The sequence below is a fragment of the Condylura cristata genome, unplaced genomic scaffold, assembly GCF_000260355.1.
Source record: "Condylura cristata isolate star-nosed mole 26May11 unplaced genomic scaffold, ConCri1.0 scaffold00026, whole genome shotgun sequence".
NCBI lineage: Eukaryota > Metazoa > Chordata > Mammalia > Eulipotyphla > Talpidae > Condylura > Condylura cristata.
Window position 1 is genome coordinate 7,040,856 of NW_004567127.1, and position 26,779 is coordinate 7,067,634.

General features: G+C 39.0%; 1 protein-coding gene across 1 annotated transcript in view; it reads right to left on the bottom strand.

Moving 5' to 3' along the window:
* CTTNBP2NL (CTTNBP2 N-terminal like) overlaps window positions 1-26,779 on the bottom strand; it is a 51,062-nt gene that overhangs the window by 15,765 nt on the left and 8,518 nt on the right. Inside the window, exons 2-3 of the mRNA XM_004689648.2 lie at window positions 24,013-24,128; window positions 20,705-20,804 (exon numbers count right to left, since the gene is read on the bottom strand). Coding sequence (XP_004689705.1) covers window positions 20,705-20,803 — 99 coding nt within the window. The 5' untranslated portion in view covers window position 20,804; window positions 24,013-24,128. The remainder of the gene's footprint in view (window positions 1-20,704; window positions 20,805-24,012; window positions 24,129-26,779) is intronic.

Sequence of the window (26,779 nt, forward strand, 5' to 3'; positions counted from 1 at the left end):
CCACGCCATGTGGTCACCTCCGGGGCAGGCGGGAATTGAACTCATGCGGAAGTGGCTTTAGCTTCTCAGTGCTGTGCTTTAACCTGCTGCGCCACCAGGGAGGGCCCCATTAGTGAGTTTTAATTCAAGTACAAGGTTCTATTTTCAAGATTCAAGCTGGTATCACAGCTGGAACAGGACTGATCTTTGCCATGTATGCCAACTGTAAAGTGGCACTTTTCAAAGTAGTCAGTAATGTAAACACTTTGTCTTTAAAAATATCTGATACCTCTATGCCAGGGATGAGAAAGACATCATTCTAAAATGGTTTTTAATTATCTATCAAAGTCTGTTAAAAACCAGCCTTTTCATATACAAGCTGAATCTAATCTTCAGATAATGTACACTGTGGAGTTCCTGATGGACTATAAATAGTGCCTGAGCAACGGGAAACAGTGACCATTCTGGAGAACGATGATAACGTCTTAAGTATATACCCTTTGTTCTGGAAGTTCCTTTTCACTTGCTGAAGGAAAACTGATATTTATTATTTGCCAATATTGCTGTAAGAGTAGATTTAGCCTCATTTGATTTAAAATAGAGTTTTTGGAAAATGCTATAACATTTAACATGGAAGGTAGAGAGACAAAACTTCATGATTTAAGAAATATTTCTTATACAAGTATTAAAAATTTACTCTTTCTACTTAACCACACATTCTAATATTTTCCATCCCAGCCTTTGCTATACATTTATTTTTTTTAGTATTTTTTTTTTTTTTTTGGCCTTTCCTGATTGTTCAAGGGAGTTAAATCCCAGCACTATGCAGCCTTCACAGCCACTGCAGCTCGAGTCCCATCCCCGTCCAGGGAGCTGACCCACAGGGCGCAGCAGACCTCTCCTGTCCCGCCTGCTGCTCCCCTCAGCGGTGTACTTTGTCCATCTGCCTGTTCTGCTCCCCACTCTGTCTCTGGTGAAACTCTCACCCCCCACACTTCTGGTCTGTACCCCAGTTCTTGTATGCATAAATAAATAAATCTTAAACAATTTTTGGCTCTAGAAGTCTAACAGGGCCGTATTTTATCTACTTTATATCTGTGTTCATTCACCAGCTCCCTTAACCTCTCTGCTCGAGTCCTTTGAAGGAAATAATTTACCTAAAAATTGTTGTAAAAATTAAACGACTATTATAAAACATTTCTTAGACTGCATTACACAATATTAGTGTATTACTGGTTCATAATCCAGTATTTCCACCATACAATCCTGTCTGTAGAACAAATTAGTATTGTAAAGCAGAATCTATGCTGAACACACATAGTAAGTAATGAATTAACTTTTTCAATAGCCAGTATTACAGTATTTTCCATCCCAGCCTTTGCTATACATTTATTTTCTTTAGTATTTAGTAAGTACCTAGTACTGTACACAGAGTAAGTAATGAATTAACTTAGTAAGTTAATTCACATAGTAAGTAATGAATTAACTTTTTCAATAGCCAGTATTACAGTATTGGTTTTTAAAAATTTTAAACCAATGACTAAGAACATCTCTGATGTTTTAAAATTCTATAAAATTGTATTGGTTCAGGAAACCTTCACTAGAAACAAAATTTTCCAATCCCCAGATAACTCCAAAGTAATACATCACTTAAAAGGAGGGATAACCGGGCCCTCCCTGGTGGTGTGTGGGTTGGAGCGCTGCCTTGTGATGCTAAGCCAAGCAGTGGCAGCTTCAATGCAAGTTTGAACCCCGCCCTGGTAGTGACCCACATGGCGCCTCCTGACCCGCCCACTGCTCCCCTCAGCAGTGTACTTTGTCGGTCTGCCTGTTCTGCTCCCCACTCTGTCTCTGGTGAATCCTCTCGCCACCCCTGCACCTCTGGCTGTATTCAATTTCTGTATGAATAAAATAAATCTTTTTAAAAAAGGATGGATAACCAATAATGCAACCTATACCATCCACTTAGCAACTGATCCTGGACTACTACTGACAGTTACGTGATGCCGTCCACTGGTGTTCAGCATAGATTCTGCTTTACAATACTAATTTGTTCTACAGACAGGATTGTATGGTGGAAATACTGGATTATGAACCAGTTATACACTAATATTGTGTAATGCAGTCTAAGATGGCATAATTTGAAAAATCTGTCACACAGCTAAGCTTATATGAAACTGATTTACACACTAAAACCACAAAAGTACTGAATTTAATTTTTTTAAAAAAAGATTTATTTATTTTGTGCACACAGAACGGGGGTACAGGCCAGAGGCTCAGGGGCGGCGAGAGGCATCACCAGAGACAGAGTGGGGAGCAGAACAGGCAGATCTACAAAGTACACTGCTGAAGGGAGCAGCGGGCGGGTCAGGAGAGGTCTGCCACGCCATGTGTTCACCTTCGGGGCAAGCGGGAATCGAACTCATGCGGAAGTAGCTTTAGCTTCTTAGTGCTGTGCTTTAACCCCATGCGCCACCAGGGAGGGCCTGAATTTAATTTTTATTGACATTAAAAAGATGAAATTAAAAGTAAAAGAACTGAAATGGCTATTTCAAAATCACTCAGAATTTGTTAATGAAATCGATGGGAAGAACCAAATTCTCCTACCAAGCCACTAACTTTTATGCCATCACTGTTTTTTTATAACGTCTTGTTACAACTTGATTGAAATTTTTTTTTAATATGCTCTTGGTTAGAGTTTTAACATGAAAACATATATGACTAAAAATTAAAACATTTCTTCTAGAGATAGATTTATTTATGTATACAAAACGGGGGGTAAGGGCCAGAGGTGCAGTGATGGTAAGAGGCATCACCAGAGAGAGTGGGGAGCAGAACAGGCAGATGGACAAAGCACACTGCTCAGGGGAGCAGCGGGCAAGACAGGAGAGGTCTGCCACGCCATGTGGGTCACCTCCATGGCGGGGATCAAATTCGTGCTGCAGTAGCTGTGGCTAGCTTTGTAGTGCTGTGTTTTAACCCATTGCACCACCAGGGAGGGCCCAAAACTAAAACATTTCTATACTAAAAAGACTGTGGGCCCATCAAACTGATCAAAATGCATGTTGTCTCAGATGCTAACAGTTATGCCCAACCTACATGGTCTGGTGGCAATAGTAATGTGAATATTAAATCGTAAAGTGGTATTTTAGCAGAAAGGACTCATCTTAAAAGTGATGTGACCACACAGTGGAACAGTTGTAAAGCAGGACTCTACTTTATTTCTCGCATTATTAAACACTTGTCATATTTTCTTCCCACCCAGACTATAAATGATGCAAAGGAAGAACTTCTCATAAGACGTCTTCTTTCTAGGTCCTATAATTCTGTTTTAATACCAATACACTCAACAGGCATTTACTTTCCAGCCTCTTTCCTGATGTCTCAGCCTTTCCTCACTCTCATCATTTTAGTGATGTCAATGTTTTATTTTGCTGTTAGTCAAATCTACAGTTTATTTAGTATAATCACTCAAAGTTAGCAAATTGACTTTGAAGTGGAATGAGCCTCAAAAATGCCCTTTGCAACCACAGATATTTATAAAAGCAATTATTTACATATGAACAGATGATCATTTATTATTACTTGGCTAAAGTATACTAAATTCTATTGAAGCCTAAAAATGGTTCGCCTAGTGAAAACAGCTACAAGTGTGGTACTTTTAGCTAGTAGGCTGCTTTGTTGATAGAGTAAGATTATGAGTAAACAGCGTAATGTAGCTGCTTCAACATTTAGATTCCAGAGAATTCTCTGAAAATCCCTAATGAAACTGAAATAGTGTTGAACATTTTTGTTCTCCTGTTCCACTTTATTTTTTAGTCCATACATGTGGTTGAAACAAGCTGCATTCTGAACTGCAGGATGCCATTCTGAAATGGGGAAGAAAATATGTCTAGGGATTCAAAAAGTCTGAGCAAACACATCTGAACATAATTTAAAGATTTAAAGTAGGTGTTTAAATGATGCATTAGGCCCTAGTCATTTTTTCCAGGAGACCATTTATCTCTTAAAATATGAGAGTCAAGTTTACTTTAAAAATAACAACACACAAGGAAACAGGAATGGATCATAGACGTACAGATAACAGAGCACAGACCTTGTGAATGGCCAGAAAGCACATGGAGAGTTCTCAATTCATTAGTGATCAGGGAGATGTAAACTGAACAATAAGCTACCACTCTACAGCTACTAGAAACACTTAAACTTACATGTAAAACTAATCTATGGTGAACAAAATCAGAAGAGTGGTGGTGTCTGGGGATCTGAAGATGATTAACTGGAAAGGGGCAGAAAACCTTCTAGGGTGATGAGGACTTCGGCATCTGGACGCAGGGATAGGTCAAATGAAGGCACACTCATCTAGATTTGCTGAACTCAACACTTAAGATCATTTCACTCTATCTGAAGTATGCCTGCTTTCTGGAAATGTACACCTATACAATCATGTGCAAATATGTAAGTGAACGAAAGAGAAATTCAATTTAATGTATATAAGCTTTATATAGTGTTTTGTAAACAGATGGGAAATTCAAACCAAAGTGACTTTTTATAACAAACCATGCAGGCGGTACTAACATTCCTCTTGAATCAAACATCACTATGTTTCCATTTTACACAAGAAGCTGAATACTCACATGTAACTTTCCCAAGATCACAAAGTTAGTTAAGAAGGGCATATTACTGTAAGTATTGATAACGTTAGCTGAGTGAACAATACATACATAGATAACCCCTAGGGCTTTGTAGGAATAAAATGAATGTCAGGTAATTTTGACCATCAAACTTAAAGATGAAATAGAGCAGACAACATCCAGAGCACTGAATGTTGGCAAGGCAAATACTGTTTCTAGAAACTCTTCCTCTGGCGTAAGAAAGCCATGTGTATATGGGCTTAATGGGCGTTCTGGTGTGCTCCCAGATCACAGTATGAAGTATTTTTCACTATGTGTCCTATAAAAATAGTCTGAAAAATACTAGAATAAAATGCCCAACCAAATCTATCATTTCAAACAGGTTAAGCTATAATAAGTATGTAAATTCTAAAATAAATGATAAGCAGTACTATTGTTTTGTTTTGAATCAACAAATGTTATAAAACTCTACAAACCAAAAGTCAAATACACAAAGTGTAAAAAATGGAAAACAAAACAGCTCGGTGTTACCAGGGTTAGATAACCAAAATAGCACTGGAAAAGTCTGGGAGGTGGTGTGGGGAATGGGAGGTGTGGGGGGGCGGCGGGCGGAAATAAGATTTGACTTGTTCTTAAGGAACTTAAAATTTGTCAGATAGTTTAAGGCCTCACAGCAGCAATGGGTAAGAGTCTATGAACTCTGCTGATGGAAATGCTTTCTAAACAACATCATCAATGTTTAGAGGAACACTGAGTACACTTTACTTGATCAGAACTTTCTAAGACTCAGACCTTATAAGTAATAGGAAGGAAAAGCCACGCCTGAAGTAGGCGGTTTCTGGCAGACAAACAAGACTCTCAGGACTTTCATGAATCACAGGAAACACCACTAGGTTGAAGGGGGCACCCAACCCCAAAACTGTGCACTCTTACACAAGGAGACCCAGCCTGTGGAGACGGTAACTGTGGGACACGTTAAATGGCTCTACGAACTCGAGAAGCTTCATATTAGGGATGTGCTTGGCCCCTGCTCAGTAAGACAGGCCTGGCAGAAACCTACTTCAAGGTTACAATGTTAGAAAAGAGTTCACCAAATAAGTGGGGAAAGGGTTATCTTCCTTTCCCTCCAGCTGGAGGCATCCAAGGAGGGAGGATCTGAAGCTGTATGACTGTGGGGTGTGCATGAACTCTAAAAGTAAGTCTGAAGCAAGATTCCGAAGTTCTGAAGAGACAGACCCTTGAGGAGACCTGGCAAGAAACCAGCTGCTCACATCTAATGTCCCGGGAAGAAGGCCCTCCGCCTGGCTAAGGCACAGCACGTGTTTATAATGAAAAGTTTATCAAGTGAACAGGAATAGAAGTTTGTGGGGTACCGGGGGTGTGTGGGTAGGTGTACTGACAGGGCAGGAAGTCAGTCGGAAGAGCGTCCTGCTGGCAGAGGGACCAGAGGGTGGCCATCATGACACACTATGGACAAGGTCACGTGAAAAGGCGGCGAGCTCCTTTTATTTTTAAGGGACTATTTTTGCATACAAGAACTGGGCTACAGGCCAGAGGTGTGGTGGGTGAGAGGATTCACCAGAGATGGAGTGGGGAGCAGAACAGGCAGATGCACTGAAACACACTGCTGCGGGGAGCAGCAAGAGACAGGAGAGGTCTGCTGAGCCATGTGGGTCACTCCCTGGCTGGGGGTCGAACTCCCTGGCTGTGGACAGCTTCACAGTGCTGAGACTTACCTCACTGTGCTACCAGGGAAGGCCAAAGGTGGCAACTTCTATGTCACTTCAAGCCTCATGCAGAGGGAGGTAAATGGTGATTCTGGATCAACTCACAGTTGTACAGTAAATTTACTTTTTACAATTTAAATTTATTTTCTTATATCATTGTTCATTTTTGTACGATATTTGATTCCCCCTCAGGTGTAACCCTACCCTAGGTCCTGGCACCCATCACCACAGTCCCTTGGGCTCTCCCCTCCCTGTTTTTCACCCTCATCACTCCCCCTCCCCCGCTGAATGTCTCAGATCTATGGCCAGCTTGCAGATTGTCTTTTTCCATACAGGTAAATTTGGACTTAGTTAGGGACGCACTGTTTCTCTTTAGAAATCTGAATGGGGAGTGGGGTGAAGCGAAGTAAAAGGCAGGGCATTTAATTTGATAATTTTAAATGTGACCTGGCAATGTTTGTCACTAATGAGGCCCTGGACAGACATGAGGTGGAACCCTGAAGCTGAGCACTTCACATTAATTCCAACTTCAGGGGGACTGACTAGGCCTAGGCTGGGGGCAGGAATGGCAGTTGTGTGCAGATCGACGAGCGATCGACGAGCGCTCCCTTTTTATGCTCAAGGTGGGCAACACCATTAGGAAACTTTAAGTATCACCAATTACAGCATGAATAACCAAGACCCTTCTCCCATTTTAATCCCATAAACAATAAGCAAGAAAGCTTCTAGGACTTTCTTCAGCACTGTCCCTTAAATGATTTCTAGGGCTGATGTGAAAAAGACAGTTATTAGCCCCACTGATGCAAGATACTACAGGAAAGGAAGAAAAAGAGGAAAGAATTCAGAGTTAATCAGTGTGGAAAGCAAATACAGAGAAGGGGTGGGGTGGTGAAGATTTTGTGAAAAAAATGTAAAAGTCACTGGAGAAAGGAGAGAAGCAAACACACTCTGACAGAGAAAGGATACAGGTGCTTCAGACAGATGTCACCGAGACGCTCAGCTCAACAGTCTGGGAAGCTACATTCTTGTAGATGTGCAGACAGAGGAAGGGAGACAAAAGTCTTAAAAAACACCAAAAGGTCCTATTTTCTCTGATGCTCTCGGCATTCCCACTAAGCAGTCAGGGGATGCAAATGACCTCACTCCAATGTGACAGAAAGAGCACTGAGATAAAAATGTCAGTTGAAAACGATGAATATGATTCGTTTTGATTGAAACTCATTATTTTTAGATGAATACAAAACAAGTGAACAAAGGTTCATTTCTTGATGATTTGGCATCTTTTACACTACAAATTTGGAAACAAAGTAATGATTTCCTGACTGAAGAACAAATTGTTCCTTCTTAGCACCCGGTGAAATGTAAATAGTGTCACTGAATGGGGAATTATTAACAACAGTGAAAGTTATGAAATTATATCATGACAGTTAAGCCTCTCTTCTCAAAAGTAAGAACTAATAAATGACCATCTGTTTTGAGCCTTGCGTGCCTTCAAGTCAGACTTAAGGGGCTGAACTTAATCGCTTATATGATAAATAATTATGAAAAACTAGATGGTAGCTATTTGGGGTACAGTACTGAACAAAATTAAGTACCTGCTGCTTCTGGTATTTACATTTAATGAAAAAAACAAAGACATGAAGCAGAGGAAAAAAATGTTTATAATCCAGAATGCTTATCAGAATGAAGAGATACATTCTCATGTTATCACCAACTTCACGTAAACAGAGAAAAAGAGAAATCATATTATGAATTCTGCCAGAATTTATTGGGCACGCTATTGCGAGATGCTCTGGGCATGAAGTTTCCGATCAATAATAACAGGCACTTTTTCATAACATAATCACATACTTCTTTCAGTTTTTCTGTTGACAGACAACAGTTTAGGTACTGAATTTGATACAAAATTTTTTTGATGCTCTGCCCGTCAGAAAGGAGGAGCTGACATTCCAGACAGAACTGCCTCGGTGAAACTGGAGACAGGGAAACAACTTTGAAAGTCTGTGGTCTCCTATTAGGATAATAGCGTTTCTGGAAATTTCAGTCATGTAGGAACTCATACACGTGCTGCCGGCTCTAGTGTGAGTCCATGACCTAAGAAAGAATCTGCTTTGAAAGAGCAGCTTTTAGGTATCCTATAAAATAGCAGATTTTGAAAATGAGTGAGAAACTTAACTTTGCTTTTTGGGGATAAAATCAGGACTAGGAAAGGAACAACTTCGGGTCTGCCCAGGCATGCTGTGCTTCTCCACTGCCGAACTGTATTTAGAACTAACAAAGGTTGATGTGAGCGGTCAAAACTACCTAGAAGGTAGTCAAAAGTCAATGTGTTCTTAACTCCTTGTCATCCCATTGCTCAGTGTATTTCTTACAAATATAATTTTAAATTTTACCACTGATAATTGAGTATTTTCTCAAGAAAGATTTTAAGCAGCTCAATAAACATTTTGGGGAAAAAAATTGAATATTTTCTCACAACAAGTTTCAGCTCTATAGCAAGAGCCGAAATCTGCCCTAGACACAACCCTGTTGCTCTCTAAAGGCCTTTGTCTGATGGGTATCCGCCCAGGCCTCTTCCCAGCATAGGAGCGTGTGGGAATCTGTGTATAAACGTAAACTCTGCAAGATATGACTATTATAAAAACAGTTTTACAACTTGTTTACACTTGTGGCCTTAGAGACCTTTCTACGTCACTACATAGCTTTTCCCTAGTGGTCTAGGGGTTAAGTCTCAGCACAAGGGCCGACCACAATGGCCTGGGAACTAACCCAGCAGACCTCTCCTCTTTCACCTGCTGCTCCCCTTAAGCAATGCATTTTATTACATCTGCCTATTCTCCCCACTCCCCAGAAAAATGCCCCTACATTTCTGGCCTACACTTCAGTTCTACACAAAGTAAGTAAAAACCTTACAATGAAGGATTTTTTTTTTTAAAGATTTACTTATGCATACAAGAACTGGGGTACAGGCCAGAGGTGTGAGGGATGAGAGGATTCACTACAGAGTGGGCAGCAGAACAGGCAGACTGACTTAAATACTCTGCTGAGGGGAGCAGTGGGCGGGTCAGGAGAGGTCTGCTGTGCCATGTGGGTCACTTCGGGAGTCAGGGGTTGAACTTGTGCTGCGGTGGCTGTGGACAGCTTCCTAGGCCTGTGCTTTAAACTTCTGAGCCACCAGGGAATACCCTGGAATAATTCTTTTTTAAAAAAAGTAATTATGTGATAGTTTACAGCAAGGCGGCACCAGTTTTATACAGCTGTCCTTTACAGTGGACACTGAGAATACTGTATTAAACAATACTGCAAAGAGCACTGTTCAGATGACAGTCGCTGGTGGCCAGTCTGCATCCCTGTGCTCTGCTGAGGAAGTAATTCCCCATGTAATGACATTCACAGCTTCCTTCTGCAATGCTCCTCTTTGCAAGGATTTCTGCAAGCACACAAGAAGGCTTATTTTTCAAATCATTCTGACAGCTGGTTGAATTAAAATCCTGTGATGGGCCACAGGCTTTCATTTGGGAAGTACCTTCCTTGTCTTCTCTGGTCTTCTCTTTGTATAGGCAAATAGAAATAACTTCTGATTAATCTGAAATCACAAGGCTAACACATGCACGGCAGACACAATAAGAGGAAGTCAAAATAACAGGAATAAGCTGTTTCCGTTTTTTTTTTTTTTTTTTTTTTACTTGTTTTAGTTTCAGGCTGAATAAATGCAATGAAATTCCCCTCTGAAGTCCTTCCCCGATACCAGGGAACTGTGTGTTCTCTAAGTAGGTAGCTGTTGCTTAAAATGAGAAACATGCTTATTCTTCGGGCGTCTTCACCTTGAACACCTCAGTGCCACACTCTGTAATATAAGGATGAGGTGTAACAAAAATTATATAGCAAGTCTGATACCAGACAGTTATTTTAAAGAGTTAGCTACAGTATGTGGGGCTCAAAGCTTTTTTATTATGGAATAAAGATGTGCAGTTACTTAGAAGGCAGACTCCTCTGAATAACACCAGCTAATCAACAGCCCATTAGGATGACCAGCCTTTCCTGCTTCTTTTGGCTGTTTTCTGCCAGATTATGGTATCAGTGAACATGGTAATTCCCTCTCACTGAGTTCATTCCCTCCTCCATCTTGGGAGCTCCTATCATTCTCTGAGGGACAAACGCAAGGCGAGCTGTTATCTCTGGCTCCCTGACTTAGTCCTGTTTCTGTTTTGTTTACTATGCACTCTGTCCTGTAGCTATTTTTTTTTTTAAGATTTATTTATTCGTACAGAACTGGGGTACAGGCCAGAGATGCGGAGGGTGAGAGGATTCACCAGAGACAGAGCAGGGAGCAGAACAGGCAGATCGACGAAGTACACTGCTGAGGGGAGCAGCGGGCGGGTCAGGAGAGGTCTGCCACGCCATGTGGTCACCTCCGGGGCAGGCGGGAATCGAACTCCTGTGGAAGCGGCTTTAGATTCTCAGTGCAGTGCTTTAACCCGCTGCGCCACCAGGGAGGGCCCTGTCCTGTAGCTATTTTTAAGATAATTATACATAAAGATCTCTCTCTCTTCTTCATTAATGGCTGTGTCCTATTCCACTGTACAGTCAATCCTACCATAGTTTGCACGGCCAGAATCCTAATAGACATGCAAGGTACTCTAGCATTTTACTTCTATAATCAATGCTGCAATAAATGTCCTTACTTGTACAGGATAGGCCTAAGTATACCTGTAGCATACATTTCTAGAAGTGGAATTACTTTACCTAATTGATAGTCTACATATTTGACAGGTGTTATTACTCTACATAGTTGATATTGCTAAACTCCCCTTAAAAATTGAAAACCATGAGTGTGTTTCTTCCCATCTTCACCAGGGCAGATTTTTTGAAAAACATGTCTTTTACCATTTTTGGTCAGATTCTATATAGTTCATTCAGCTAAGCACAATTTATTTGAAAAATAATCATATTGGGAATCACACAAAATGAGCTCCAGGATCAGCACAAAATGGGAGTTATAGTATCTATTTCACAAAGATGTAAAGAGAATTCAACAAGATGTCATATGCAGAAATCCTCAACAACTGTGGAGAGCTATACAAAATGCTAGCATTTCTTGAAGGAATAAGCTTTTGGGGGACTGTTCATAATTCCACAGCTTAGCAAAATTCTTCTGAATTTTTTTAAGGAATACATCCAAATATTGTGTCTGGTTTCAGCATCTAGCAAGATGAATCACAGGTGACTTCTAGCCCCATGCAGCTAATTAAATTATGTGCTTTGTACCAGTGCTTTTTAGTTTTTAATTGTGGGTCATAACACATTGGTAGAACATGAAACTGTTAGTGGGATTACAATCAGCATTTGAAGAAAAATAAAGTACAAAAGAAAAGTAATGCAGTATAGTGTAACTAGTACACTAAAACAGAATACATTTCAGTGAAATTTCTGTTTCAGTTAGTAGCTGTATGTGGGTGTGTGTCCTGGATTATGGCAAAACAGTGAAATGTATTTCAAAAATGTTGAAAGACACTTCCTTAGATTTAAAAACAACAAAAAATGTCTTCCTTTCCCTGAACTCTGAGCTTTTAATGGGTAGTTTGGGATTTCAGGTTGGTTTTTCAAGCAGTAAAGCTATATAGGGTGGGTAGGAATATAACAACATTAATGTATATCAGGAAGAACAAAAAGGGAAACAGGTAACTCTAATTCAACTCTACTACCTGTCCCTACAAATAAGTGACCAAATTACCTTCTTATGACAGTGGTGCTAATGAACAGGAACTTGAACAAGCAGCTGTACAAGATTGTTGCTGCTTAAAGGGATTTCCAATTTAAAAGTAATTTACAGATAATACAAAATTTTGAAGAAAGATATTAAGATGCACATACTCCATTTTTCAGGGATGAACTAGCAAACTGCAAATTTTGATCTATTTGCTTGAGTCTTTTTTCAGTGCCTGTATTCTAGTTGCGATTACAGGACTGATCTCATGTGACAACCTGCTTTGTAAAGTTACCATGTCACTAAAATATGTTTAAATGTATAGTATTTTAAGACAACCACATAGTAGTCATTCAGATGTGTAAGCCAATTCATAAAGCCATTAACGGAGAGTTTATTTTTTATTAAGAATGATTTCCTACTTATTGCAAGGTTCACAACTAGATTAATATGTAACTAAGTTATCTGGACTATTTGGGGATGACTGGAAGTAACTTAAAGAAAATGTTTCTTTTTAAATAGGTTTTTACAAAAAAGCTGCTCAAAATATAATAGCTCTCTTCCATGAGAGTAGCAAAGAACAGGAACCAACACTTTTTATCAAATGCATAACAGATAAGTAACACTAAGTCTCCTATTTTGCAAAAACTGACTCTGGAGCAGTTTCAGATGGAGAAGGTATTAACTAGAAACAAAAGCCCCTTGAAAATGAATGCTCTTCCGCGGTGGAAATTAATAATGAGAAAAATAATGCTTCCAAGGAAATAACACAGGAATGGTTATGTTTATTTGCTGGCTGGTGATAAACTGATATACTGGAGTGAATTTAAATGGTTTGACACAAAAAGGTAATTTTTGAACTTGTTTCAATAGTTAATTTCACTCTTAGGAAAGATGCAATTATGTTCTATCAGAATATGAAAAAAATGAATGTTGTTTGTTTTCTTCCTTCTCTGAGAACTTGTCATAAGAAGTCAGTAAACTATTAAAACTAATAAAGGCAAAGAATAAAATTGGCTTTAAAGAACAGTTCATTAAGTTTTGCCATTGAGGAAATAATTACTAAATTCTATGTGGCAAAATTTGTAAAATTAAAATACAGAATTTTAGTTTCTAAAAAGTTGCAGAACAAAGTGGAAAAAGCTACTTCAAATAATTCTCTGTGATGTAACAGGTCAAAAAGAAAGGCAATGAAGCCCTTTTTGGGAAAATAGGCCTAGAACAACACATATGTTCTCATTAGATACAGAAAAAGCAGATGACAAAATCTAAGAGCTGTTTCTGATAAAAACTTTCAACAAACTATGAACATAAGAGAAAACTTCCTCAATCTGATAAAGAACACCTGTGAAAAGTCTACAGCCACCATCTTCTCTCATGATGAAAGACTGTTTTTCTAAGATCAGGAACAAGACATAAATATCCTTACCCTATCTATTTGATGTTGCATGGATGTTTTAGTCAACACAATATGGCAAGGAAAAGGAACAAAAGAAATTTAGATTAGAAAGAAGCAAAACTGTCTTTCGCAAACAAGATTGTACAAAATCCAGTGGAATTTATAAAATAGTAGTAGAACTAGTGAGTTTAGTAAGGCTGTGAGATCAATCTATAAAATCAATTTAATTCCCATATATCAGAAATTAATTTAAAAACAATACCATTTGTAAGCTCATAAACATATCTGTAATAGTAAATCTGACAAAAAATGTGAAAGACATGTATATTAAAAACAACAAAGCACTGCTGAGAGTTCTACACAAATAAACAAGTTCAATATATTAAGATATCAATGCTCCTCAAATGATTTACACATTCAATGCAAATATCTTATCAAGGCAACTGATAAGCTGATTCTAAAAATCATTTGAAAGTGTCAAGGTCTATGAATAAGCAAAATAACACACATTAGAGGATGATGAACACAACCTGAACTTAAAACTTATTAAAAGTAATCAAGATAATGCGTGCTCCTGAGGTCAATGTAGAACAATAGGTGAATGGAACGGAACAGAGAGTTCAGAAATAAACCAACAAGTATATAGAAAACTGACTGTGATAAAAGTATAAAGGCTACTCTACCATAAAGGACAGCCTTCAACAAATGGTATCAGAACAATTAGATGCCCATATACAAAAAAGGGGGAGATTTTGATTCATGACAAAATTAAACTGTATCATAGCTTGATGGGGTAAAATTTAAAACTATAACACTTAGAAAAAAAACACAGGAGAAACTTTTTTGACTTGGTTTGGGCAATGATTTATTTTAAATAAGGGATATTAAAAGCAAAGTCCATAAAAGAAAAACTGATTAAGTGTTTAATATCATCAATGTATAAATATATACATCCCCTATGCAATCAAATGTACAACTGCCATCAAAATGAAAACCTTTTGCTCCTTGAAAGATATAGTTAAGAGAATGAGATGATAAGCCACATACAAGGAGAAAATATTTGCATGGCATAAATCTATTAACAGACTTGCAGGCAGATATATAAGGAATACTCAAAAGTCATTATTAAGACACTAACCCAATTTAAATAATGGGCAAAAAAAATAAGTCATCAAGGAAAACAATATAGTAAATAAGCATATGAAAGATAATTAACATCATTAGTTAACAGGAAAATGCAAATTAAAGTTATAACAAGCTATTATATGGCTATTAAAAAGCTAAAATTAAAAAGACTGGCCACACCTAGTGTCGGTGAGGATATGGAGCAACTGGAACTCTTATACAACTGGTACAACTACTTTGGAAAACAGTCTGGCCTTTTCTTAACAAGTTATACACCTACCATGTAACACAGTCATTCCTCTCCTAAGCATTTATCCAAAATAAATGAATGCATATGTCCATACAACTGATATCAGTAATTGTCTAAAACTGGAAACGATGAAAATGTTTGAGGCCCTCCCCGGTGGCACAGTGGGTTAAAGCACAGCACTAAGAAGCTAAAGCCACTTCTGCAAGAGCTCAATCCCTGCCTGCCCCGAAGGTGACCACATGGAGCTGCGGATCTCTCCTGACCTCCTTGCTGCTCCCCTCAGCAGTATACTTTGATGATTTGCCTGTTCTGCTCCCTGCTCTGTCTCTGGTGAATCCTCTTACTGCTCCTGCACCTCTGGCCTATACCCCAGTTCTGTATGCACAAATAAATAAATCTTAAAAAAAAAAAAAAAAAGAAAATGTTTAAGATGAAGGGAAAAAGACACACCTTGGTACATACACACAATGGAATGCTGCTCAGTAATGATAGGAATGAAATCTGTTTCCACAATTCATGGATGAAATACTTGAGATTTACGAAAGAACAAGGTATACTCCATCCAGCCACAAAACAAACAAACAAAAAACAACAACAACAACAAAAAAAAACCCCATTCTGTGTATTCTACTTACATTAAGTCTCAGGATATGTGAACTAATGTCTGGTATATTGTGGGCTTCGGTTCTGGGAAATGTAGGGAGCAGCGAAGAGCGAAGGTTAAGGAAAGGGCTACAAAGGGGCACAGGAAAATTTGGGGAGAGGCGACCATGGTTTTTTAATCCTGATTATAGTAATGTTTGCAGGCGAATACTCACATCAAAATACCAATCTGTATGCATTAAATATATGCACACTTATTGTATGTCAGTTATACTGCAATAAAGCTGTTAAAAAATATAACAATATGCCAAATCGAACAACAGAGAAATACACCAAGAAGTCAATGGAAAAAAAAAACCCACAATTGTACTGGGCCCTCCCTGGTGGCGCAAGGTGTTCCCACACACTTTGGAGCTACTGACAGCCACTGCAGTACGAGTTCAATACCCCACAGGGAGGTGACCCACAGGGTGCAGCAGACCTCTGCTGCCTCACCCGCTGCTCCCCTCAGCAGCATATTTCAATCTGCCTGTTCTGCTCCCCACTCAGTCTTTGGTGAATCCTCTCACCCCCCATATCTCTGGCCTGTACCTCCGTTCTTGTTATATAAATAAATAAATCTTTTAAAAAAACCAATTGTACTAAAAAACTTTTTCACGTTGTTCTTGTACTTCCTGTTTTCATTATAGGGACGGAATGAGGAAGATAACATAACATCTGTTCCATGCCCCAGAGGACATACTTAACCCTACTGGGCTGTTCCAAAATATATGCTTTTGGTTGTGTATGGGAGTAGGGAAGGGGGGGATTGTGACACTCAGTTGACAGGATTTAAAGATTCATCTTTCTATGGGAGACAGTGTATTATCAGTATTTCCTTCTTTATGAGTATACCTTTGTTTCTAAATGGACATCTAATACTAATAGTAAAAAAAAGCACTGAACACCTTGATTAGCATTTGCTATTTTATTTAATCTGCACAATGAATAAACTGTTTTACAGATAACAGAGATCATGCAACAAATTCATGGCAGACTCCAAATCTAGGTTGGTCTGATTTGAAAATTCATTCTCCTAACAGCTACACTTAATTAGGAATATTCTAGTTGATGGTTTTGTAGAATACCTAGTAATTGTCTTTGTGTCTATTTTTTTAAAGGTAGGATTATATTTACTCAGAAAATAGGAATATAAAAAACAGCAAAATATGGCCCAAAATAGCTACTGCTTCTCTTTTGAAGGTATTTCATAGTAAGTTTCTTGAATGGAAAACTAAAAACTTATTTTTCAATCCCCTGAATAAGTCTCTGATTACTTCCTAATATCCCAGTTCTTATCCAGGCAGACGACAAACTTCTTTCAGTTATCACTTACATTCATGTGAAATTTACCAAAGATCCTACTTCAATCCTAAAAATAACCTATCCAATTGGGATCATTCTTGGTCAAAGAACTGCTAGATTCAGATTTGTGGGTGCCAAGGAGTGCTTACACTCTGAATCCATTTAAATATATTCACTCATCTATTGTTAAGTAAGCTAATACCTGATTTTTGTATTAATGTAAACACTCCTGACAGTCTTAGGAGTACAGGACACCATATGGTGACTGCTAAATTGAACTTTATCTTCCTTATCTCAGACCAAACTTTACAATAACCTGCTTCCCTAAGAAGCACAAGTACATGATTAACAGCAGATGTCAAGTTTGACTTACAGTGAATCTGTACTTGTGATTTTTCTTGGGCCACAGAACCTTCTTTCCGTGACAACTTTTGTTTTTATATTTGGCATTCATAAGATCCTTAATAATATTTTTAGCAAAAATAAATGTTTCAACACACTTATGAAACGACTATATTTTTTTATTTTTAGCCCTGACTGCTTAAAAAATTTACAATAGTTAAATGAATACAGTGACATATTATAATCTCATATGCTAAATATATTTCTAACTTACTCTTGTCTTCAACACATTTTTGTCTGCAAATTTTGCTTAGGGAATTCTGTAATGGCCTTTGGCCAAAATCAACAAAATTCTGCCCTAGACTTTAAAAGAGTTATACCTGCTTTATGGTGAAGGCATCAGTGGAAAGGAATTCAAGACTCCTTAAGCTAATTCTACAAGGAAATTGTAATACTTTACCATTTATTACTGTAAAAGCAATTTTAAGAATGCTTTAGAATAAAATGATGCTATTAAATACAGGGTGAGTTCTACTTAGTCATAGCTGAAAGTTACTTTGCATCAGTATATTCTAAGACATGTAGAATATACCCAGTGTGGAAGACTCAGATATAAAGTATCTACAAAGTCTGTTTTCCAACTTTTAAAAAGTGGCTTTTGATTAAGGTTCCCTCATCTTCCTTTGGAGTAGTCAGAGAAAATCATCTCCTTGAGGGCTTGAAAGTGAGAGGGCTCTCTTTCTGCTCAGTGTGATTCTGCCCTAAGACCCCAGGACAGTTCCTGAGCAATGAACTTTCTCTGTAAAGGGGATTCCTGTAGTGTTCTCGTTCACAACAGAGAGGTCAAAGGGAAAGACTTTCATAAAGACTGTTTTCACTATTATACAGTTAGGACCAAATACAGTATTTGGCCTCTATAACAATCAGACTTCAAATATATAGAAGGCTGAGTATTACATTATTTCTATTGGCTCAGCTGGCTCTACACCAAGCATTTCTCAGCTGCAATAGAAGAATGAAGAGGTTTTTATACACGGGGGAGAAAAAGAACGTAACTGTGTGGTCTCCAGAAGGGTACAATTGTAACCTGGCATTTTGCAGAACTTCTGCAAAACGAATGAAACTCTTTTGTAATTATAGCTCCATAGGTAGGATCTACTTACAGACTATGAGGACTTTATAAAAAAATCACAATATAGACGAAGTCCTTGCCAACATGACCTATTTATTTAGGACACTATTTATTTATTGATGCTATTTATTTAGCAGCAACAGTTAACCACATGGTTTTGTTCAGCAATGCAAGGTTGAACAATAGAAAAATTCTATTTTGAAGGTAAGGAGGAAAAAGAGATAAGCCTTTTTTCACTTAAACAGATAGGACAAAGCCAAACAGCTATTAGGATAAAGACCAAAACCTTTCAGCCTACTAAGCATAAATTTTAAAAAAGTACACTAAATTGAAAAAAATTAAGAAGCTGTGACATTACAATACAGAAGGCAGAATATTCTATCACAGTCCAAGAAGCTGAACAGAGCTACAGAAATATTGTAGTGAAACCTCATATATCACAGAGCCAAAACAAAGATAACAAAAACCCCAAAACCACCCCACCGATAGAATATCATTTTAATTTTAAGGATCTGAAAAAGCAGTTGATTTTCTCCAAGGACTGAAGCAATTTTGCTCCCAGCTGCTAACTTTATCTCACAATAGACTGTGCAAAGACCTATCACTTTTGCTGAAGCTCTTCGTCTCACCTAAACTGCGTATTAGCTTAAGCCGCAGAAGATGACTGTGTCACCCACAAGCTGTTTGTGCAGGCTAAATACAACACTTGTGCCCGATTCTGAAGGTATCTTCTATCAAAATGTGCTCTTAATTATAGCTCTTGATCTCAAGCTGCTCTTTCTACTCGTCAGAAACTGCCTAAAGTTACTAAAATTGGATTCATGCAGAAAAAAAAAAATTGGACATGTTTTATGTGCAACAAGCACCTACACATCAGTTGCATTGAAGAGACCGCAGCGGGTACGGCGTGAGGGAACAGGCGGGAAGCCTTAGTGGCCCGCGGCGTGCACTGTGAGGCAGTACGGCCATCTTGTCAAGCAACATGCCACCACGACACGTTCATTCCATCTGTTCAACAAATATTCACTGACATCTACATGGGCAGCCCTGTGCTAGGTGCTTGAGAATGGGTTTAGCATAACAGACACACGAAGTTTTACAGACTGGTATCGTTTCTGAGGCTGAAAATCGAAGGGAAAAAAAGGGTCATTCTGTGAATTCTGCATTAGAAGCAGCTATTCCCCGTGCCTAGCCCAGTACGAGTGGCTTGTGTCTCTCAGTGTGTGTAGAAGCAACTGTGATATTGCTGGGAAGCTGCTTCCTGCTGTCCTTGTGCAAATAGGGGTCGATCCTAGAGGAATCTACTTAACACATGTTGCCAAACTATTGGAGTTTTATAAAATCTGATTGCTACGGGTAACACTGCTGCTCCTGGAGTTCTGAAAAGGATCATTTCGGTTCAGCCTTTGCAGAGGTCTGAGGAAAGGAGAGTCAGGGGTCTCAGAGGCGGATGGACAGGGAAGTGGGGTAACCAGTAAGTTAGGAGGATTAGGGGAGACCTACCACTCTCCACAATCCTTTGTGTTTTCTTTTCACTGCTTAGATATATGTGGGATAAGAAATGAGGGAATGACCCGAGTTTAAACAGGCAGGTTAGGATTACCAGTAATAGTGGGAGGGGCTTGTGGGGAACAGAATAGTTTTTAGGACCTGCAGGGAAAGGAAGAGAAACCGATAATAACAAAAGGGGAAGGTCTGGATGTGGCAGAAATGAGTCACCATCCAGAGGCACACAGTTTTATCTGCTGACAGGAGAGTCATTACAAATTAAACACTATGGCGGGCACACCAGACATTTATTCAAACGACAGCAACCAATGACTGTATGTGATATACACTGATAGGACACAAATAAAGGGAAAAATATTGGGTAAATTTGCAGTGCCATGCAAATTGTGAAGTGTTAACACAAGTACCAGTTACTGAACATTTATTCTTACTGCAGACAAGGAAGCTTTATTCCAGACATGCTGAGCCACCTGACCAAGGTCCACAGCATGATGCTTTGTGGCTTGACAGGGAAAAGACTCAAGTGGTGAATTTTAACATAAGTGCCCAGGCATATGTCAAACAAATAAACAATCCTGAGAGAAACCAGACTGTGGAAGGCAGGAAAAGGAAGAAAATAAGACCAGACTGTGGAAGACAGGAAAAGGAAGAAAATAAGCCAGACTCCATCTACCCATATCGGAAGTGAACTGTCTCTCAAACTCTGGAGAAATGAAACCAATGGAAATTACTTGTCATACATTGCAAGCTACAAAGGAGACACAAAACAAGTTTTCCCTGATAACTCCCCTAAGGCAGAAATGTCCGTCTTTTTCTGTATGCCTTAAAACGTCAACGTCACGCCAATTTAACAGCAGGGAGATACACTGGCTTTATTTTTTATTTTTAATCACAATTATGATTTCAGAGTAATCCAGGAAAAGACTACCCAAGCAAGCTTTATTTCCTTAACATACCTTTAAAGCTTCTATAACAAGGTCCCTTGCTTCGAGCTCCCCTTCAAGAATACTGAAGAGTGTTAGGAGTTCGGGCTTGCTGAGTTTTTCTAGATTCATCCTGAAAGCCCAAAGCAAAGACAACAATCAGTCAGTCTTCAGAAGAGAGTTAATCTGATATTATTAGAGAATGTGAGACAGACAAAAAAGAGTAACAACTATGTATAAAATGTTTTAAGAAAGGACAGGTTACAATTCATAGGAAAATAAGAATTTTCTGATGTTACCCACAAACCAAGCATTAAGGAAAGTAAAATTCAGTTTAATTATTGATTTCACGACCACTCACAAAAACCAGTTTTTCATTCTTTTTTCCTCTAGCATATTTACAGACATCCTAGAAGGTAGCAGAAGGACTAAGTCATTAATTTGCTCCCTAGAAATTGTTAGACTAGGAAAAAGACTTTCCAATTTTATGTAATCAAATTCCAAAGCCCTATATAAAAAATCCCTGAAGTTGGGGAAATGAAATTTAAGCAAAGAGAATGTTCAGTGGGAGTATGGGAGAAAATTTTCTTTGAAATTCTCCACAGAGTACAGCTATCATTTCTATTTCATGTAGTAAAGTAGACCTAAAGGTTTCTGAGTGACTTCTTAAAATATATTGTTTAAACATCTTAATGGGCCTGGCTACTACAAACTGAATTTGAGTTAACAAGTTCACCTTTCTAGAAGATCTTATATCTTCTGAAACAGGTTAAATGGCATATGGTTTGGCACAAACGCCATTGATTAATTTCTCACAAACCTCACATTGATAGAAGTGAGACCAGCGTGTATGGTACATACATTTTATGACTTCCAAAACAGAGCAAATACTGTTTTCCCTCTCCTACTTTTTACTTCCAAATTGCTGCTTTCATATAGTTTTCTTTAAAGTGAGTTTGCCACACGGCCTGTTCACACATCCACCGGTAATTTCCATCTCTGTGAGCACATTAAATTTTAGGAGGCGCACAAAAGAGGCATTGATCCCTCCCAGAGCTACTGCCTTCAGGTGAAGAGAATGTTCACTGCACTCTGCTGTTACTGTGCTCAGGATGTACTGTACGAATCTTTTGCCAAATAGTAAAATAATTCAACATGCAACTTCAGCTCTAACTGCTGACTTTCTAACTAGAGAATTTTAGCCACAGGAGGTGATACACATTTCACTACTAGAGAGATATTGCCATTATCCTAAGAATAGCTAAACAACAAATCTGATACCGTTGATTCGCAATGCGAGACGGTGTATGGGGAAGAGCGTGTGTCATAGATGTCATAGGTGCAGCGAGACAGCTACTGTAGTAGGAAGACTGGAGACAGATGCAGATGGAGCTGAAGATGCATAGTTGGTGGGACATCTTCTTAGTGGATGTGACTTTGGGTAGGTTTTCTGAGGGATGGTTTGTTTTCTTTTTGAAAAAAATTTATTGGCCCTCCCTGGTGGTGCCTCAGGTTAGGGTGCAGCACTGTAAGCGAGCCGTAGCAGCTTCAGTGCGTGTTTGATCCCCCGGGAGCTGACCCACATGGCGCAGCAGACCTCGCCTGTCTTGCCTGCTGCTCCCCACTCCATCTCTTGTGAATCCTCTCACAGCCTCTGGCCTGTACCCCAGTACTGTATGCATAAATAAATAAACCTTTATAAAAAATTATTATTTATTTATGCATGTAAGAGCTGGGGTACAGGCCAGAGGTACGGGGGGGGGGGGTGAGAGGATTCATCAGAGACAGAGTGGGGAGCAGAACAGCCAGATAGATAAAATACATCGAGGGGAGCAGTGGGCCAGACAGGAGAGGTCTGCTGCACCAGGTGGGTCACCTCTGGGGCCAGGGATGGAACTGGTGCTGCAGTGGCTGCAGAGAGCTTCACAGTGCTGAGACTTAACCCCTGTGCCACCAGGGAGGCCCACGGGAATGGTTTCTGCTCATAGAACTGCAGTGGACAGTGAGTTCTAAGACATCTTGCCAAGTTCCAGAAACAAGCTGAACATGGTTTAAATATTAGTTCTACCATCCTCTCCCATTTTCCAAAATAATTCTAAGAAAGGCATTACAAAAACTGGGGCCGTAGAGACCAGTGACCTGACAGGCCTCCAGCTGTCCTTTCGCGGGAAGGGCCCACAAGTGAAGAATGCTGAAAGCATCCTGGCCTGGAGAATGGTGAGGAATTTGAGCAAATATTGAGTAGAAACTACTAGTTTCTGAGATGTAACCCTACCCCCTTTTATGACGGTTTTATGTTTTTATCTCTTTCAGTGGGATTACAAGGCAGGAGAAGTCCTATGGTTCTGTGCCCCCCACAACCTGTGAAGCGGAACAGAGGCACACGGGAGGGGCCCCGGACACCCACTGCGCTGAGCAAGCCCACAGGGAAGGGAGGGAGGCGCAGAGTGAACAAGGTATGTTCGCATGCTGCTCTTTTTCGTTCAGCATTTTACAGTCTTTAAATAATCTTATTTAGATATCTAAAACTGTGGCTGAAACAAGCTGTGTAGTATGAGAACAACGTAACAGGGTGGGAGTGAGGAGGGCACAATTTCGGTCTCAGTTCTGCCACCCAAAAGACCTAAGAAAAAAATTTACCCGATGGCTTTGGCACAGGTGAAATAAGAGATTAGAAAAACTCTAACATTCTAACATCCTTCTCAGTTCCATTCTAAGGTTCTACCAGTGAAACTGTTTTGTTAAAGAATCCAATTAAATAAAACTAAGAGGTAAATACAAAAAAAATCTAACAGACGGTCCCTAACTGAATCCTTGATCTGTTGTGAAATACATTCTTGTAATAGAGTAAAATTGAAACAACTTTCTGAGTTACTTTAATGAGAAAGCAGACTGGCATAGGCAAAAAAAAAAAAAAAAAAAAAAAAAATTCCAGTCTTTGTCAATAACATAAATAACAATGTTCCTGTTAACTTCTACATCTACAAACCACTTTTAGTTTTTATATCTACAACATTGTGAGTGAATACAGTAAATAACAAATACGGCACAAGAGGAGAAAATGGGATATAGTTGTATAATTCAAAAGACAAAAGGTCTGAATAATTAAATAAAATATGGTGTGAAATGTTGGTGAAAAGAAAAATACCCCAAACCTAACACCTATGCAATTTCAAAAACCATTTTCTGTAAATATTAAAATTTAGCATTTAAATCTCATCAACACATAACTGTAATCCATATTTGTCTAAAATATAAATGAAAGTTAGTAAAACTGCTTTAGGTTCCGGAATGACAGTGACATTCCTGGGTGTGAGTTTGGGGATCGGAGCAATACTGACCTGGTAGGTGGAGGTCACACTTATCTTCAAACACTTAGGGTTTTCTTCAGTTAAAATTTGGGAAGACTGACAAATATGTCTAAAAGGCCGTCAGCATGGTGGAAAAGTGTCCAAGGCTGCAAAATAATAAGAAATTTATTGTCTCTGTGCTCACACTATAAATAATTTGGCAAATCCCATGAATGTCAACTGTCAGCTGATGAGGCCAGACAGCTGTGGGTTGATACAACAAGAAAGGAGAAAACAGCCACTTCTTCAACTTGAAGCTAAGCAAGATAGAAATATTTCCAGAAATCTGAATTTTCTTGCACAATTACACCCAGGAAAGGTGAAGGCTTTCTAAATCTCTTTGACTTTAAGATGCCCACTGCCTCTCTGGGCGGGACTAACTTATGACGGTCACAAGAGGCTGACTTTACCTGGATAGGTGATAACCCAACTGCCTGAATCACCTCCTCATGCTCTCAAAAAAATACAGAATTACAGGTGAACTTTCAAAACTGTCAAAATCATGTAAGGGAAATCCTCACCCCTACATCTCGGGCTAATCAGCCAACCTGTCACCATCTCAACTTTTATCAGTAAGGCTGATTATTCATCCCCAGCTTCTACTTTTCCCCATTTATTTTCAAATAGTAAATGCTGAGTTACATGCACATTTTTGTTCATGTTTTCTCAACGGTGTATACAACCCAGCAACCTTTTTTTTTTTTTAAGAGATAAGCTTTACATTTTTGTTGATAAAACATTATTTTTTTGCCTTGTATTCTAAGGAACCAAGTCTGAAAGGCTTTTTGAGTGGCTGAAACCTAACTGGCAAATAGGGTCAGGGTCAAAAGAGGAACACTGAAGCAATAAATACTTGTTTCACTCGGCCGAGAATCAATCATTAAACTATTCTCCATTTAGGGGAGGAAGTCAGTTTGCTGGGCAGTTAGTAATAAAAATACAAAACCATCATAGGCAAAACATTAAATAAGTTCCTCTGGCAATTTCTGCCCAATATATAAATTAGGTGGCTTGAGAATTTTTTTTTAAAGGCTGTTTGTAGCACTGTTTTCCTGGTCATAAATGTGACTGCCAGATTTTCAGCAGGACATACTGGAGTCTACAGACTCATTCTCTACTTAGTTTCTAAATGAGCTGTTAGTTGTCACTGTCATCATCCATTAAGTAGCTCTGAAAGACAAGATCATTTCAACCAGATGCTCTGCTCATTCCTTCCATTAGACTCTCTAAGACCCAACTTTCCTTAGAGTTTAGACATAGATATTTCTGTCTAAGGAATGCTACAGTCTATAAATTTGAAATAAAAACCACTTGTAGACAATGTGTCTGGACACATCGTACATTGTGGAATAACCAGCTGTAGCTATATTAAACTTTACAATTCTCTCTATTAAAAATGCATACAAGTAAATTTTGTACATATTTTAAATCGTGTATGTCTTATACTCGCAAAAATAAGCCTATTTATAATTTAAGTACAGAACTTATTTTTAGGTTGTCACCGATTTCAAATCTTTTGTCTATGCACATGCCGCTTCCTACCAAAGAAAGCCAGCCAGCGCCAATGGCCAGGATAGAATAAGTCTTTCCTAAAAGCAACTTTCGTGTGCCAACCAGCAGTCACAGTGACAAGGATCAAGGGCACCTCCCCCACTCCTAAAAGGCCCTATTGATTCTGCCTTGGAAGTATGTGGCTGTGGGCTGGGCTCTATCCAATTTACTCTAGGCTTTTTCCTTCTCTGGTAATACTCAAGTTCCACTCATTCTGTTTCTGCTAGTGCAGAAATTCTAGAATCGGAACTCTAAATAATTGTATATGACAGCAGGCATTGTTGCCTTTTTGCTGCATAAAGATCAGGAGGCAGAAACACCCAAACAGCTTCTGTAACTATGTAGGCAGCAGGGCAGGGCAGGGTGGGGTCCCAGTCAGGTGCTTGTCTACCTAGTATCTGGGGTGGGTGTGTCTTTATGTATATAGAACTGATGGCTTTATTTCTTGCTAAGTGGTAGGTGATACAGCACATGAAAGAGGGTAACCAACATTTTCAGATTAATCTTAGATATTCCCTGACACACAAACAACTAAAGGACACAACAAAATCACAAAACTACATTTTTATATTAAAAAAAATAATCAACCAACTTGGGGGCCTCCTTGAGGCCCTAAGCATTCCAATTTGGGTGGCCTGTGGGTTAAGTCTCAACACTGTCACTGCAGTTCCATCCCCAGCCAGGAGGGGGCCCACAGGGCACAGCAGACCTTTCCTGTCTCACCCACTGCCCCCCTCAGCAGTGTGTTTCAGTAGATCCCTCTGTTCTGCTCTCTCTGGGGATGAGAGAGTCTCTCACCCTCCACACCCCAGTTCTATGCGTAATAAATAATGAATAAATAAATCTTAAAAAATGTAGTCTGGAAAATATTAAAAAAAAGTCAACTTGGCTAGGAGAAATAACTGCTGCTCACAAGACCACTCTTGCAAAATCAAATAAAAACACTTCTTTAATTATATGCTCAGATGTTAAATTTAAGAAATTTACACTTGGGCTGTGACTGAGATTTAGGCCATTCAATAAGTTTTTAGTATTGGTGATGAGATGAGCAAATATATAAAGCAAAACTGCGGCAATTATAAAGATATTTTCATAGACATATAAGCAGAACCAAAATACAAGAGGTCAGTTAATTCTTAAAATTCAGAGAGCCACCTCTGACATAAAATGTGCGTTTTTTACTGGATAATTTACTTCCTTAAAAAAC